Source organism: Vespula pensylvanica, chromosome 3 (genome assembly GCF_014466175.1).
Source record: "Vespula pensylvanica isolate Volc-1 chromosome 3, ASM1446617v1, whole genome shotgun sequence".
Taxonomy (NCBI): domain Eukaryota; kingdom Metazoa; phylum Arthropoda; class Insecta; order Hymenoptera; family Vespidae; genus Vespula; species Vespula pensylvanica.
In genome coordinates, this window is record NC_057687.1 from 9,306,182 (window position 1) to 9,321,219 (window position 15,038).

Here is a 15,038-nt window from a genome sequence, read left to right on the forward strand (position 1 = left end):
AAAAAAAGAAAAACGGAAAAAGAAAAAAAAATGCGAATACACTGACAAACATACATAAATGTATTGATGAAATGAAAATGATTTTGATTTTTATCCTAGAAATAATAAATATAATATTTCAGTTTTTGTGATGTCACTCAACGGTACAGAATAATTTTTAATGAAACAATTTTTCAAGCTTTCCTTTTTACAGTGTGTTTTATGTACTTAGTGAAATCTTTTTTCTTCATACGTAGTTTAGCATCAGTTCCTTTAAGATAAAGTACAAAAATGCTACATGTGTTTCTTAACGACTCGTTTTAATGTTCTAATCTATTATGATACACACACACGGACACGCACACACATACACATACAACACGCAAGCACGCACGCACGCACGCACGCATGAAAATTTACCGTCAAAGGAGACGAAGTCTAATATCATTCGCCTTTATCTAAATAAGGTCACTTTTAAGAAATTACAGCTCTCTTCGTATACATCACGCGGAAATATTCAAGATACGCATGTTCCAAACAAAAAGTTTTCTGTACTTAATAATCACGTGCCTATTCTCATTAATTTGTTTCACCTAAATATCTATGTTTAGATGAAATCAGATTCTTGTTGCGAGACCTGTTACATTTAATTCGTGTCAGACATTTTCTTAATCCGATTAAAAATAAATGATCTCGGATTTTGAAAATGTTCCGAAAGTATAGTGTAATATAGTCTTGCCAAGATAGACATAAAAATGACCAGTGTGTAAGTACGTACGAGGTGGAAAGAATCTTGAGTGCAAGGTAGAATAAATATTATGTGTGATTGATAAAATTCCATTTTAAAACGTATACCATTAGTAGTTCAGAAGAATCTCAAAATCATGATGCAATATTCTAATAGAATAGAGAGATTTTACTGCTACATCAGAAAATTTCTATAAGCATGTTGTTATAATCCTTAAATATACATGTCTCGTTTCGGTCCTGATACAGGCCTTTAAAAGAAAATTTCTGATGATTACTAATTAATAAAGTATGTGCCTTTTTCAGAAGTAATAACAGATATATTATGTAAGAATATATGATATATATGACGAATAAAAAATTGTTTTTAATAAATTTAATCCAGGTTCCTATCTCTCTTCATATTTATAGATCGATATAGATTAAGATTAATAATTATTAACTAACCACCGCATACGTATCATAAAAATATAGAGATTGAGTATTCTGATGCATTGACGTAATATAAAAAAAAAAAAAAAAAAAAACGATATTCTCACGTTTGAATTAACATGCAAAATTTTACGTGCGTACGTAAAATATTATATATGACAAAAAAATGATCACACTTATTCCGATACATCTATTATTTATAAATAGCATTTACTCTTTTCATACTTATAAAACTATATGAACGTCAATAATTTCAAAATCGTAAACTTTAGATTCTGCCTACTTTACATAGAACCACCAATTTAGTAATAACTCATAAAATCTGTTCCATGAAATTTAATTATTTAAGAAAATATTTAATTAAGCTAATAATTTATAGAGATTGTTTTATTCGCGATAAACATTTCAGATGCGCAAGATCTCAGTCGAAGTCAATGAAGTGTATAATATTGTTATAAAAATGAATGTATATATTAACAAAAATATATATATGTATATATATATAAATATTGGTCTATTATAGCGACAAAATTGCTGATAAATTTGCCAACAAATCTTAACACAATAATGAAAAGACATTCGATTTTTATCACGATGATATACTCCTTCATCTCTTTCTCTACTTGTATAAATTATTATATTAAATAATATATAAGAAAATACCATGACGCTGTAAACAAATGAATAATTCTCGATTAACTTCAACGTTCGTGTCGACGTAAAGGGGTATGTAAATTTATCATAATTTAAATATACCTAGACAATAACCGGATTGATTTCTTTCAGCAGCTGTAGACAACCATTTATTTCTTCACAGTCTTTTGCCATGGTTTCTAGTCTAAAATAATAATAAAATGTATATGATAAAATGAAAGATAATATATTTCATATATCTTACCTTTCTCTATACAAGTTCAATGTAGATAAATTGAAACATCCTTCTGTTAACGCACGTCTACAAAATAATGCTAAATTTTTGAAACATTTATAGGTTGTATTATCTAAACCCTGACTTTCCCATTCAGGTAGTTCTTTAGTTATATTCCATGCTACAAAAACATATTGTATCACAGATGACCAATGTTGTGATTCCAAAAGTCTCTTCCCTTGATCAATTACTGCTTTCTATATAGATGCACGAAGCATGTTTGATAAAACAAATGGTAACATAAAAGCCCTATTTTATTTTTGTATAGTAAAATTTCAATCATACCTGAAATGCGTCTAAATGTATATATGCGCGACTATATGCACAGTCATCTGCATTCGAAGAAACAAGACTAGCATAGATATTTTGTCTTAAATTGCAAAGTTTTTCCCTCTGTGGTTGTATGTCTGCCATTGGCATTTTATTCATAAAGACATCCTTCAATTTTTCATCTTCGCGTAGATTACCATCTTCCTGCATAGATATTATATCTGTAATAAGTTTGACCAACTGTTCGTGGCTAAGACCTCGTAATCCATTTACTAAATTTCCATTGAACTTTTTCTGTATCGCAGAATCAATGACGTTCATAGATTTCGAAGGTGTTCTTCTCTTTTTTTCGGATACAGTAAATCTAGATTCATTAGCATCGCCAAGCGATAATCTTTTTCTAGGTGTACTTCTTAATATCATAGTTGATTTTGATGGACTTTTTACTGGAGTTCGATCCCTAGAACTTAAACTAAAACAATATTCTTTTATTCATTTGCTTATATCTTTTTTATACCTTTAATATCTCAAGATCAATGAAATAAACATTGACTAACCTTAATAAGCTGTCACGCTTGCAAGTATCTAGGTCTGGTGACCAAACTATAGTCCGTCGTCTTCTTCCACGTTTTTGAATAACAAGTTCATCCGGACTAGGAGCTGGACTCCAAGAATCTGTAGTATGTCGACTATTCATTACATTGTCCATTGTATTCTGTTCAATAGGAAGCATTTCTCCTAAAAAATATAATAAAAATAGATACTACCCTTTCATAGATACAATTTATACAGAGATTAGTATAATTTACTTTTGGTGAAAATGATTTTTACCAAATGATAAAATGATAAATTATATTTCGTAAAAATGATTTTTACTAAAAGTACGATATAAATAGTTCTTTTATTTCACACACTAGAGTAGCAGTTTCACACACTAAATATTATTAAATAAAAATATTTCAGATAATAATACCTGGAGAAAATGTCATACCCGGGACGTTAGGAATAACTGCTAAAGCTTGACGGGCAGATCTTCTACGCGAACCATCTGGTCTTCTTAAAAATTCTCTAGTTGGAGTGTTCATTATGCATCAAGGATGCAATAAAATGTTTATTCTAAAACTTTTCTTAAGTTTCACAAGACGAAGTTTTTTCTTCTCTAATTTAATTCACCATATAAATTTGGATCTCACTCTACATACACACCTTTTACGATTGTCTCTTTCACAAAATCAACAATGTGATGTTTTTATGTGTTACGCTAATATATATCTTTCTTAATCGTAACATGAAAAATAACGTGAAATTTGATTTAATAAACACCACTTTTATAAGCGTACAATTGATATAAAACTTTTTCGAAATTTATTTATTATTAGGTAAAGAATTCACGTTAGAGCATTCACAACGGAAAATGGCGGGAATTTATTTGATTGGTGGTTACTGATCTTAATGTCGATACTATATGACGTCATTCGAAGCAAACGAATCGTAAATTTTACTAACATTTTCGGACAATTCTAAACTAACCTAATCAAAATAAGATGCGAAACTATTGATTCATTTTTTGATAAATATTTTATCAAATTAATATCATATCGCAAATATAACTTTGAGTCAGGAAACTATAAGTATAAAGAAGGTTTTCATGGATCACATAGTTGTTAAATGATGGTTTTGAAAGTAATTTGTTACGAAATAAATAATTTTTTTCAATTGTCTCGATAAATGAAATTTGTTATGACAACAATGATCAAATGGTCAAAACCAATCGCTACAATAAAAATGGGATCAAATGACAAATTTCTATTTATGACGATCATTCAAAATGGCGGGTAGTTCGTTATCGCACAAATACAGTGTTATTGCACAGTACAAGATGTGCAATTATTGTTCGTAAAATAATATATTTATATATATATATATACATATATATATAAATAATAAATATTAATACATATAATTATTTTTATGATTTGAATTATGTCATCCATCAAATATTATACATTCCTACAATGAGAATGGTATAAACATATATGTATATCATGTTCGTATTCGTTTCATATAAACAAGTATTACGTCGTAATTATGAGTCCCAGCAAGAGAAAGACTATCAATATAAATTCTGAGGATGAAAGCAGCCCGAAGTGTCGTCGTAGTTCATTAGCAGTTAATTTAAGTTATACCAACTTGACAGATTCAGGTAATGGTTCCCTCAAAAAAACACAGATTAAGAACAATGAATCGTTTAATGATCAGATGCACTCTTATATGATGCCAAACGATGATGAAGAATTAGAGATAATGCAAGAAGAGAAAAATTCTTCCAAAACATCTAATATAAATAAAATAAATAATAGAGGTTCTTGCATAGAAGATAAATTGTTACGAAACATTCGTGTACGTATTATTGATGTAAATGATATTAAAGAAAATGATGCAACTTGTGAAAAGTTAAGAAATGCAATATTAAATAAAACTAGAGAAATATTTAATAAACAAGATGAATGTGCTATAAAGACAAATTTAGTTTTACAAAATCAAAAGAATAAAGTATTAACTACTACTTCTCAGGAGATTATAGATAAATCTCGAATTCTAATCGATGAAGTTACAAGTATAGAAAATAATACTCATAATGAAAATTTAAGGATCTTTTCTACACCTATTAATAAAAGTTATAGTGTTAATGAATCCATAGATAAATCAAAAATAACAAAAAGAAGGTTATTTACACACAATGATATTATCGACTCTCAAGTTATTAAGACTGTAACAGAAGACAACCATAATTCAGAAAATAACTTGCAACAATTATCTTTTACAAATTTTAATTATAAAAGTAGTCCTATAATATCTGGTAATTATAAAAGACATTATATATCAAAACTTTCATTAAAAAATCTTTCTGAAACTAGAACAAAATGTAATCTAGAAGAAGATTTGAGTCAAAAAACTGAATCAAATTTAAATAGTTTAAATGATGAAATTGAATCAATCGGTACACCTATTTTTTGTTCCACATATAATGAGGAATTGGGTGGAAATAATAACAAATTTATTGAAGAACATAATATTAATAATGAAAGACATAAAAAAAATGCAAAACCTGTGTCTATGGAATTAACAGCTGTTCAAGGAAATATTTGGGAATATAATAATACCTATATTGACAAAATGGTGATTAAAAATAGTGAAGTTAGGAATAAAAAAGAATCTGAGGATCAAAGCACAAAAGAAAAAATAAATCAAACAACTTCCATATCAGATAAAGAGTCTATAATGAATCATGAAACTATAATAAAAATATCAAATACAATACTTCAATCTAGTCAACATAATATAGAAAAAAATGATAATATTAAATCCATAATTGATAAAAATGAAAATAGCATTGAAGAGCTTGGATCATCTTTAGATGTAAATACTTCTATGAATAATGAAAGTGAACAGGAAAGTATTCGTAGTTCATTACAAGTAAATACATCTTTAAATTCTACATATAAAAATAGACACTCTTATAATGAAGAACAACGATCCAAACAGCAAAATACAAGAACATCAAAAAAACATTCACAATACAATAATGAAGCAACAGATGGAAATGATGATTCTACAAGTTATATTGAAAGTACACCTTATAATGTACCTCAATCACAATTAAAATGTGACACAGTATTATATAATACAAAATTCAAGGATTCTACTAAAATAGTTGAGACATTAACTAACAAAAATATTAAGAAAAAAAATAAAAGTATTTGTAATTCAAAAAATGAACAGTGCATGTAAGCATACAATATATTTATAGAAATTTATATATATCAATATATTTACTAGAAAATTATTAAGTATTAATTTGTGAAAATTAATTATCATAACATCTTTTCTTTTCAGATGTAAAATTCATACTACACATTCAATCATGTGTACAGAAAAGGGAAAAGATATTTTACATAAACCAGTTATTTTAGATGATTCACCTATAGTAACTTCAAATAAACAAAAATACAAGGAGATAATTATAGAGGATTCTTTCAGAGAAGAACATGAATCTAGTAAAGACAAAATAAAGAATAACAGTTTGGCAAATATAAATGTAATAAGCTCTAAACCAAAGAAAAAAAAATTATTGCCACTTTGTGAAAGTTCTGAATTATCATTTACCCCAATGGAAAAATCCTTATCACCCGAAGAACCATTGATAACAAAAAAGAAAAAACGATTTAAAAAGAAAAGAATGATGAAACAGAATTTGCAGGCAAGAACTTGCAATGTCTCAAATGATATAGAAAAACATGATGATTCATCAGAAAATAATTTTACTTTCAATCTAAAGCAAAAAAATAAATATAAAAAGTCTAAAAAAGTAATTAGTAAAAAAATTGTAAATAAAAAAATGGCTGATAATGATATATCAAAGCAATTGAAAAATTTATATAAACATTCTGACCAAGAAGATGAGACTGTTGAAGATAGAAATTCTTTAAATGAATTTCGAATTAGAAAAGAAACTTCTCAATGGCTGGTTCATAAATCTCAAAAAATTATTATGGTTGTAACAGGATTCTCACATAGGTAATTTTATAAGATTTTTCTTTTATCTATTCTACTAATAGATATGGTATAATACATCTTGTGTGAATAATATTATTAAATATTAAAACATAATATATAGATTCAATTACTTCCAGAGATAAAAATTTAATTAGGAACATTGTAAAAACTCTTGGTATGGCAAGCATTGAATCAAATGTTACACGTAGAACAACTCATGTAGTAAGCACAGGAGTGCGTACATTAAATTTATTGCATGGTATAATAAGAGGTTGTTGGCTTGTAAAACTTGAGTGGGTTTTAAAATCTTTGGAAAATAATGGATGGTTAAATCCAGAACACTATGAGATAACAAATTTCTCAAAGGCAGTAAAAGTAAGAATTATAATGCAATTTTATAGTAGTACATAAAGTAATCTTTAATACAAATGATTTTCTTTTTCCCCCTTAGGAAAATCGTAAAGATCGGGAATTATTTGGAATGGCTTATGTACCAGAATTATTTGCTACTTCTGGATTCTTACATGTTGAAAATGGTACTACACCTCCTGCTCATATCTTAAAAGATCTTATAAAAGCTGCTGGTGGTCGACTTACTGAATATCCACAGGCTGCAAAACTTATTATCGGTGCAAATGGTGTGAAAGAAAGTTGGATCTTGGATTCAATTACTACTGGTGTTTTACAATCAACGACACAATATCAAAGAAAGTAATACAGTATTATAATTTTTTTGTACAAATTATGAATAATTGCCACAGGCAATGATAAAAATTTTATACGAATTTTATATTATTTACTTAATATATCGAAATATTTTTGGTTATGTTCTCAGTATTTATATTATAATAATGATATAAAACGACTTTATACATATATATACACACACACATACCAAATCAAATGTGTTTATTCATATATAATATAATATACCTGTTCTCTCTTATATGATCCTGAATATTTACTTTCATCAATGACGATTTATTTGATATTTTATAGTATATGAATTATAATTAAAGCTCTCGTTTTATAATGATTTACACTAACAATGAGTATAGACATAATTCTTGGCAAAACTTCAATAATCTATACTTTCAATAAATTTATAATTATTTAAATAATCTACGATAGTAATGAACACGCGTTAAATATAAAATAGTTTTCGTTTAGTAGTTAAATACGATTTATTTTGAATTCGGATGAAGTTGCCTTCAACTAACAACAATAAAAACAAGCCTTTGATTGACTTTGGCTGTATTGGATTAGTTCGCTTTTGTATTCCGACGAGTGAACGTCGAAGCGCTCTCTCTCTCTCTCCCCCCCTCCCCCCCCTCTCTCTCTAAAGGTAAATACTTGAAAATTAATATTTTATATTTATTTAAATAATACGCAGAGTTGAATAGATTAATATTTAAACAATAGTATATTCATTTAAATGTTATACAATTTGAAAGACATGGTAGATAATTTTAATTATTTTCTCTTAGATTTATATTTTGATTTGCGATCGTTAGTTACGTACAAAACAACAACAAATCTTCGATCGACTTTGTTGATTAATGGATCAGTTCTCCTTTGTACTGCGACGAGTAAGCATCGAAACTCTCTCATACCGTCTTTTCTACAAGTATCAACAAAGTAAGTAAATTTTTATATCACACATTTTTTCTATAATTCATATAGTTTCTTTTTATAACATTGATATTAATAATCTTGTTCTTATTTTTCTATTTCCGAACATCATTGCAATCGCGCGCGAGATAATGACGAAATCGAGTGTTTGTATCGTTTAAATTAAAATCAAAAATATGCGAAATAGAAGCAGTGTTTGTTCGTTCACGTATCGCAATAACAAATTTAACAATATTTAAACGATAAGTGAATTTGTATCGACTGCGTACAATGCAGTCGTTAGAGTCAGTGTTTGTTCGCAACAAATATTTGCATATCAATAGTCACACGAATTATATTTATAAAAGACAGTAGAGTTTCGTGAAGTAAATTCAGTGATTGTCCGTTGATAAATAACTACCGTGAATTAGAGTCAGTGTATTATCGAAGAAGGTTTTAACCAACGTCGATATGGATCTATCTCATTTTTAACCAGCTACGAATCATCCTTTATTTCGACCTAAATCGCAAACGAATGTTTTAGAGCTATTGCAGAACTTCTTAAGTAGTAAGTAAATTTTTAAGTCCCTCCGATCACTCAATCATTTTGAGAACGAAAAATCCCAATCGGCACGAGTGATTGATTATAATTAATTAGTAAATGAGCATTTAGTGGCCACGAGTAAATTTCATCGGAAATTTACTCGTGAATGGTTTTTTGTTTTTTGATTTATTTAATAGGTCAGAATAGGATCTTCTTGTTCAAACGCGTTAATTATAATTATTTGAAATTTTGAATATTTTCGAATATATTTTGATTAGAATATTAAGGGACACCAAATTTAAAATGAAGTCACCGTTAGCCCATGGGTCTCCAGATGCAGCAACCTCCACGCGGTGAGACCTGGGTCGGTGGTACTTGCAATATTTCGAAATCTAATTCAATGCAAGTACTACCGGGCGAATGGCTGCATATTTTAATATATTTTCAAAATCTCTAATCTAATTCTAATTCTAATTTAAACATTAAAGTATTACTACTTTACGTTGTTAATAATACTTCCATAAATAAATAGATTGAATATAGTAGAGATTCTATAGACAAATATTAAGTATATAAATTTACGAATGAAATCAAGATCTCGTCGATTATTTTGTCAAAAATAATAATTAGTGAATATACACTTATATATTAAATGTTATTTTTATAAAAATCAAAACACGAGTCCGTTTGCATACTATCTAGGAAGTAACTATTACACTGTTTTTTTTTTTCGTGGTTTTTTTCTATAAAAGTTATTAAAATAATAATATATAACAAAATAATATAAGAATAATGACAAGAAAAAGAAGTAAAAGAAGAATTATATGTATACTTATATTATATAAAATAATATTTGCTATGTAGTATTTACTAATTTTTATGTTTTACAAAATATTTCACAAAATCTTGCTTTTTGTTTTATCGATTGTATTTATTATCCTTTACGTATTTGTATCGTAAAATAAAGGCGTTGGCGTCGTATCTATCACGGATCACTGTAACAGGCATGCCACCATCAAAGATGTATATAAATGAAAAAAAAAAAAAAAAAAAAAATGAAAAACTGAAGAGTGTGAGTCACTATTAAACTACTTACTTTACAGATCTAACCTGATCGTTATTTGCATGAGAATGATGTAATCTATTAAACTTGTATATTAATACGATATTCATGGTGGAGATAGTGTAACTAGTTTACGATTATTGTTTATATTTTACCCATACCTATCGTTGAAGTCACGTACGCTTCAAGAGAAAAGTTAATGAAAAGTTTACATTCATTCAAAATTTAAATTTAATAACTATAAATCTCAAGAGATCTATACGAGCATAGTATTTGAACCAATCAGAAAGTACTAATAATTAAAGGCGAAAAAAACTGTGAAAAAAAGTTTAACCTGATATTTCATCGCAAAATGAAAACGTGTCGTAAAGTTTAACTTTAAGATTACATTATATATGTCAAAGCGTATGTTTAGTTATTACGTCTAGAATCTACCATATGATGTGTCAAATTTGTAGATATTTGTTTAACATGTATCTTCAAATTTGTTTAGTAATTTTCTAATCTTAATCATTCGCATAACAATGGAAACAATTGTCTTCCCGAGGTAAATATTCATAAAAATTATATTGGAAGTTATTATTTGCTTTTTTAATACGTATAAATTCGATTAATTTCTTTAACTTTCTCTTTTTCTTTCTTTTCTCAAGTTTTTAATTCCTTGAAATTGACGTGTTTAATTTACAGATTTAGTAACTTTATTTTTTTGTCCATGATGCTATTGTTTATTATAAACTAGTAATCATTGTTTGCATTTGTTTTTTTTTTTCATTAAAATTGATTTAGCTATTTATTGTTTTTTTGATGAATATAACAAATGATGTATCTCGATTAGAAATAATATATTGTATCTATAAACATTACATATTTTTTTTTTTTTTACAGTATAAGCCCACCTCCATCAACCTATAAACCTCCATCACCAGATTTATGTATACCAGTTCACAGATCCAATACAACTATTATAACAGATTTATATGCTGGAATACCCGAAAATTTAGTTTTAAATATTATAGGATTTTTGGTTAGTTCATTGTTATGTACGAGTTATATAGATCTGAATTATAAAGTGAATAATACATAGGATATTTTAATTTATAGTTACTAGTTCTTTTATTCGGTTTATTACGTAAAAAAGCCTGGAATTATGGACGCCTTGCATTGCTACATAAATCAGATAATAGATGGATGGAATTATTTTATGGTGACAATGATACTAGAGATGTAGATGCAATATATTTAGAAACATCTGTTAATTCTCAGCTATCTCAAGCTGATAGAGGTTTTCTCTCATGGATTGTTACAGCATTTAAAATAAAGTTAGTACAATTTATATACACGCACACATACATTTATATATATGTATATATTGTTATTAAAAATATATATAATAAATGTTGCAGAGATGAAGAACTATTGAAAAGAGCTGGTCCTGATGGCTTGCTGTATATATTATTTGAGCGTTATTTGATTGTTTTAACTATTGCAATGGTTATTATATCATTATGTGTAGCATTGCCTATTAATTTTTATGGTAGTATACATGATGATGACTTAACATTTAGTCGTACAACAATAGCCAATCTAGACCCAATGTCTTCTTGGATATGGGTACACTCGATGTTAATTATATCTTATTTACCAATTGGTGCTTATGTGATGAGACGTTTTTTAAAACAGGTAAAGAGTTATTTAAAAAATTAGAAATTATAATGTTATTTTTTCTATAATTTTTAAAACTATTTATATAGGTACGAGAAAATAGGCCTAGTGGAGAATTAGCAGCTAGAACACTAATAATTACAGAAATACCTAAACACCAATGTGATGTAGAAACACTTACAGAGTATTTTAAGTACGTATGTTACTCTCGTAACAGAAATAATTATTTAAAATCGCTAATTATACTGTAAATTATTGCTTATTAATTTAGAGAGGCGTTTTCAACACTGACTATAGAAGATGTGACATTAGCTCATGATATTAGACGTCTCTCAGTGTTAGATACAGAAAGAGATTGTGCGGAGCAAGCACGTTTGTATTGCGAGAATTATGCTAAAAAAAGAGACCCTTTAAAAATATATCCTCATCGTTGTGGTCAGATTTTAGGATGTTGCTGCAAATCCGTGAGTACAACATCGATATTGTTATCATATATACAAAATTGTCCTTTCTAAAAAATATTTTTTTATAATGATAAAGAAAGTTGATGCCCGAGAATTTTATGCAAATGAAGAAATTCGATTAACTGCATTAGTAGAAGAAGAAAAACAATTGGCCTTGAGTAAACCATTAGGGATAGCCTTTGTTACTTTAGGTTTGTATCTATTCTTGTTATGGAATTATCAGAATATCATAATATTCCAAATTATTATTATTATCATATATTTCGATATAGGAACACCTGGTGCAGCTAGAACTATGAGGCGACAATTACGATCTTCGCCTTCGATAAAGTGGAACGTTAATTACGCTCCAGCACCTTCAGATATTTTTTGGGAAAATTTAAGTATACCAAGAAGATGCTGGTATTTAAATGCAGCACTGATAAATGTTGCTTTATTTATAACATTGTTTTTTCTTACTACACCAGCTGTAAGTTAATTATATATTACTATGATGAGATCGCATATTGAAATTATTAAAGTTGATATTAAATATTTTTTCTATTTAGGTTATTATACCAATTTTAAATAGATTATCTATACCAGGAGACATAAAAAATTTGAGCCCTGTTATTTCTTCGTTTTTACCAACTTTATTATTAGTAAGCGTGGCTGCTTTAATGCCTGTTGTAGTTGAAAAAAGTGAATCTTTAGTAAGACACTGGACGAGAAGCAGTCTGAATCGTACGGTTATGAGAAAAACTTTATTATTTTTATTACTTATGGTTCTTATATTACCTAGTTTAGGATTAACCAGTGCTGAAGCATTTTTTGTTTGGACTATGAAAGGAAAAAATGATACAGGAAGATGGGAATGTGTATTTCTTCCAGATCAGGTATAACATACATAAGCTGAAACACATCGTTTATTAAAATGTATTTCAAGAGATCCTGTAAATAAGAATATCGATCTAACATCTTCACAATTATTTCAGGGTGCTTTATTTGTAAATTATGTGATTACTGCTGCTTTACTTGGAAGTGCATTGGAATTAGTCAGATTTCCAGAACTTGCCCTATATACTTTTCGTCTTTGTATTGCACGTAGTAAAGCAGAGAGAGTGCATGTCAGGAAAGCAGTATTATGGGAGTTCCCATTAGGAGCACATTATGCATGGTTATTATTGGTATTTACTACAACAACGGTTTATAGTCTTGCTTGTCCTTTAATTACTCCATTTGGACTGCTATATTTATTAGTAAAACATTTGGTATGTCCGCAAGGATTTTTTAATATCACTTAAAAATTGTTTATTATTGTATTAATTAATTATAAACATATACACGTGTACACAAACAGGTGGACAGGCATAATTTATGCTTTGCGTATGGACCAAGTGTAGGTGGTGGTCAATTAGCAGGTACAGCAACCAGCGCAGCAGGAACTGCTCCGATTCTTGCACAAGTAGCATTTTTAGCTCTTGGATTAGTAAGAAGAGGTTTATCTCCTCTGGCAGCTGTACAACTTAGTGGTCTTGCTGCTAGTATTTTAGGTCTTGTAACTGGAGTTACATTACCTGCGTCCAAACCCAAAGTACAGTTAACATTCAATTGTTATGTTTTGTAATTATTATTTTTACTATCAATACGATATAAACATGTTTATTTTTAGACACAACCGCCAAAAAGAGATCTTCCAGGTGGAATAACAGGACAAAGTTTTATTGCGCCCGTATTACGAAAGAAACAAACTTCTGTAGAAGAAACTATATCTGTAAATTCAAATTCTGGAATGAATACGCCAAGTCCAAGTATAACTTCTTCTATTGTCTCAGAAAATACCACGAAGCTTTATCAAGATTATGCAAAAGAACCTAAGGTGTAAGGTGTAATGTTTTGTTTTTATAAGCAGTTTTTCTAAACACAAGCTTATAATTACGTGTATATAAAATAGCACAAAAAATAAGTATCCTAAAAATTTGAAAAAAAAAAAAAGAAATAATATATCACAGATTCTAATATTTAATTATTGTAAAATAATATATTAAAATATGTAATTATTATTTAAAAGAAAAATTTGAATTTGATAAAAACTTATAATAAATTGCCTATAATAATATGCTTAATTAAAATAATATTCCACACAGTTAATATATTATTTCGATATGACATGAACAAAAAACTTATTTTGATATTTTATAATATATTTACATCCCTGCACGTGTCGTTGTTGCAGTATCTTTTACATCGATATATATACATATACATATATATATACATATATATGTATATATATGTGCGTGTGTATGTGGCAGTCACTGTTTTTGTATATATAATATTAAAAGTAATGACACGTTTTTAAATTTATAAAGAGTATACCACCATAGCCTTATCTCACATAATACGACGAAACTTAATATGATTCCTTTAATTTCTATTAAGATACTTGCACTTCTACCGTTTGCATCGATGCAATATACAAAAACGAATACATTTCTTTTTTATAAATTTTAGTTTAGTGTAATTTCTTATGTGATTAAAAAATGAAAGTTATATTTAAGACATTTAAAATTTACTACTATACTGTATACATACATCATATCTTTCTTATAATTACAGTTTTAAATTATATGTTTTGATAAGAATGGAAGAACACTTAGTTTTGTAGTATACAAACACTACTTAATAAAATAATCAGTATTAATAAGTTTACATTAATAATGTGTAAATGAATATAGAAGGCAGTGTATATGCATAAATTCATGTCTTAGAAAAGTGTCATGTACTAATTATAAATATAAT

At 27.8% G+C, this 15,038-nt stretch overlaps 4 protein-coding genes across 8 annotated transcripts in view; 3 read left to right on the forward strand and 1 right to left on the reverse strand.

Moving 5' to 3' along the window:
* The window catches only part of LOC122628181 (putative uncharacterized protein DDB_G0271606), a 103,888-nt gene extending 102,782 nt beyond the window's left edge, over positions 1-1,106 (forward strand). For all 5 annotated transcript variants that reach the window (XM_043810181.1, XM_043810179.1, XM_043810180.1 and 2 more), the window contains one exon: positions 1-1,106. This exon is cut by the window's left edge and continues 566 nt beyond it. The gene's annotated coding sequence lies outside the window, so the exon portion shown is untranslated.
* Positions 1,107-1,238: 132 nt separating this feature from the next.
* On the reverse strand, positions 1,239-4,017 carry LOC122628192. The gene is made up of 6 exons (XM_043810196.1): positions 3,330-4,017; positions 2,914-3,094; positions 2,372-2,828; positions 2,057-2,283; positions 1,915-1,996; positions 1,239-1,828 (listed from the first exon to the last, which is right to left on the reverse strand). The coding sequence occupies exons 1-5, from the start codon at positions 3,439-3,441 to the stop codon at positions 1,915-1,917; spliced, it is 1,059 nt and encodes a 352-aa protein (XP_043666131.1). The 5' UTR covers positions 3,442-4,017; the 3' UTR covers positions 1,239-1,828.
* A 142-nt stretch (positions 4,018-4,159) lies between these two features.
* On the forward strand, positions 4,160-7,768 carry LOC122628185 (general transcriptional corepressor trfA). The gene is made up of 4 exons (XM_043810188.1): positions 4,160-6,144; positions 6,254-6,934; positions 7,051-7,288; positions 7,365-7,768. The coding sequence occupies exons 1-4, from the start codon at positions 4,445-4,447 to the stop codon at positions 7,626-7,628; spliced, it is 2,883 nt and encodes a 960-aa protein (XP_043666123.1). The 5' UTR covers positions 4,160-4,444; the 3' UTR covers positions 7,629-7,768.
* A 2,515-nt stretch (positions 7,769-10,283) lies between these two features.
* LOC122627555 (calcium permeable stress-gated cation channel 1) lies at positions 10,284-14,278 on the forward strand. Its single transcript, XM_043808738.1, has 12 exons — positions 10,284-10,678; positions 11,017-11,155; positions 11,233-11,450; positions 11,535-11,811; positions 11,883-11,986; positions 12,065-12,257; positions 12,334-12,448; positions 12,530-12,726; positions 12,806-13,132; positions 13,232-13,507; positions 13,597-13,830; positions 13,909-14,278. The coding sequence occupies exons 1-12, from the start codon at positions 10,656-10,658 to the stop codon at positions 14,119-14,121; spliced, it is 2,316 nt and encodes a 771-aa protein (XP_043664673.1). The 5' UTR covers positions 10,284-10,655; the 3' UTR covers positions 14,122-14,278.
* The last annotated feature ends 760 nt before the right edge of the window (positions 14,279-15,038 follow it).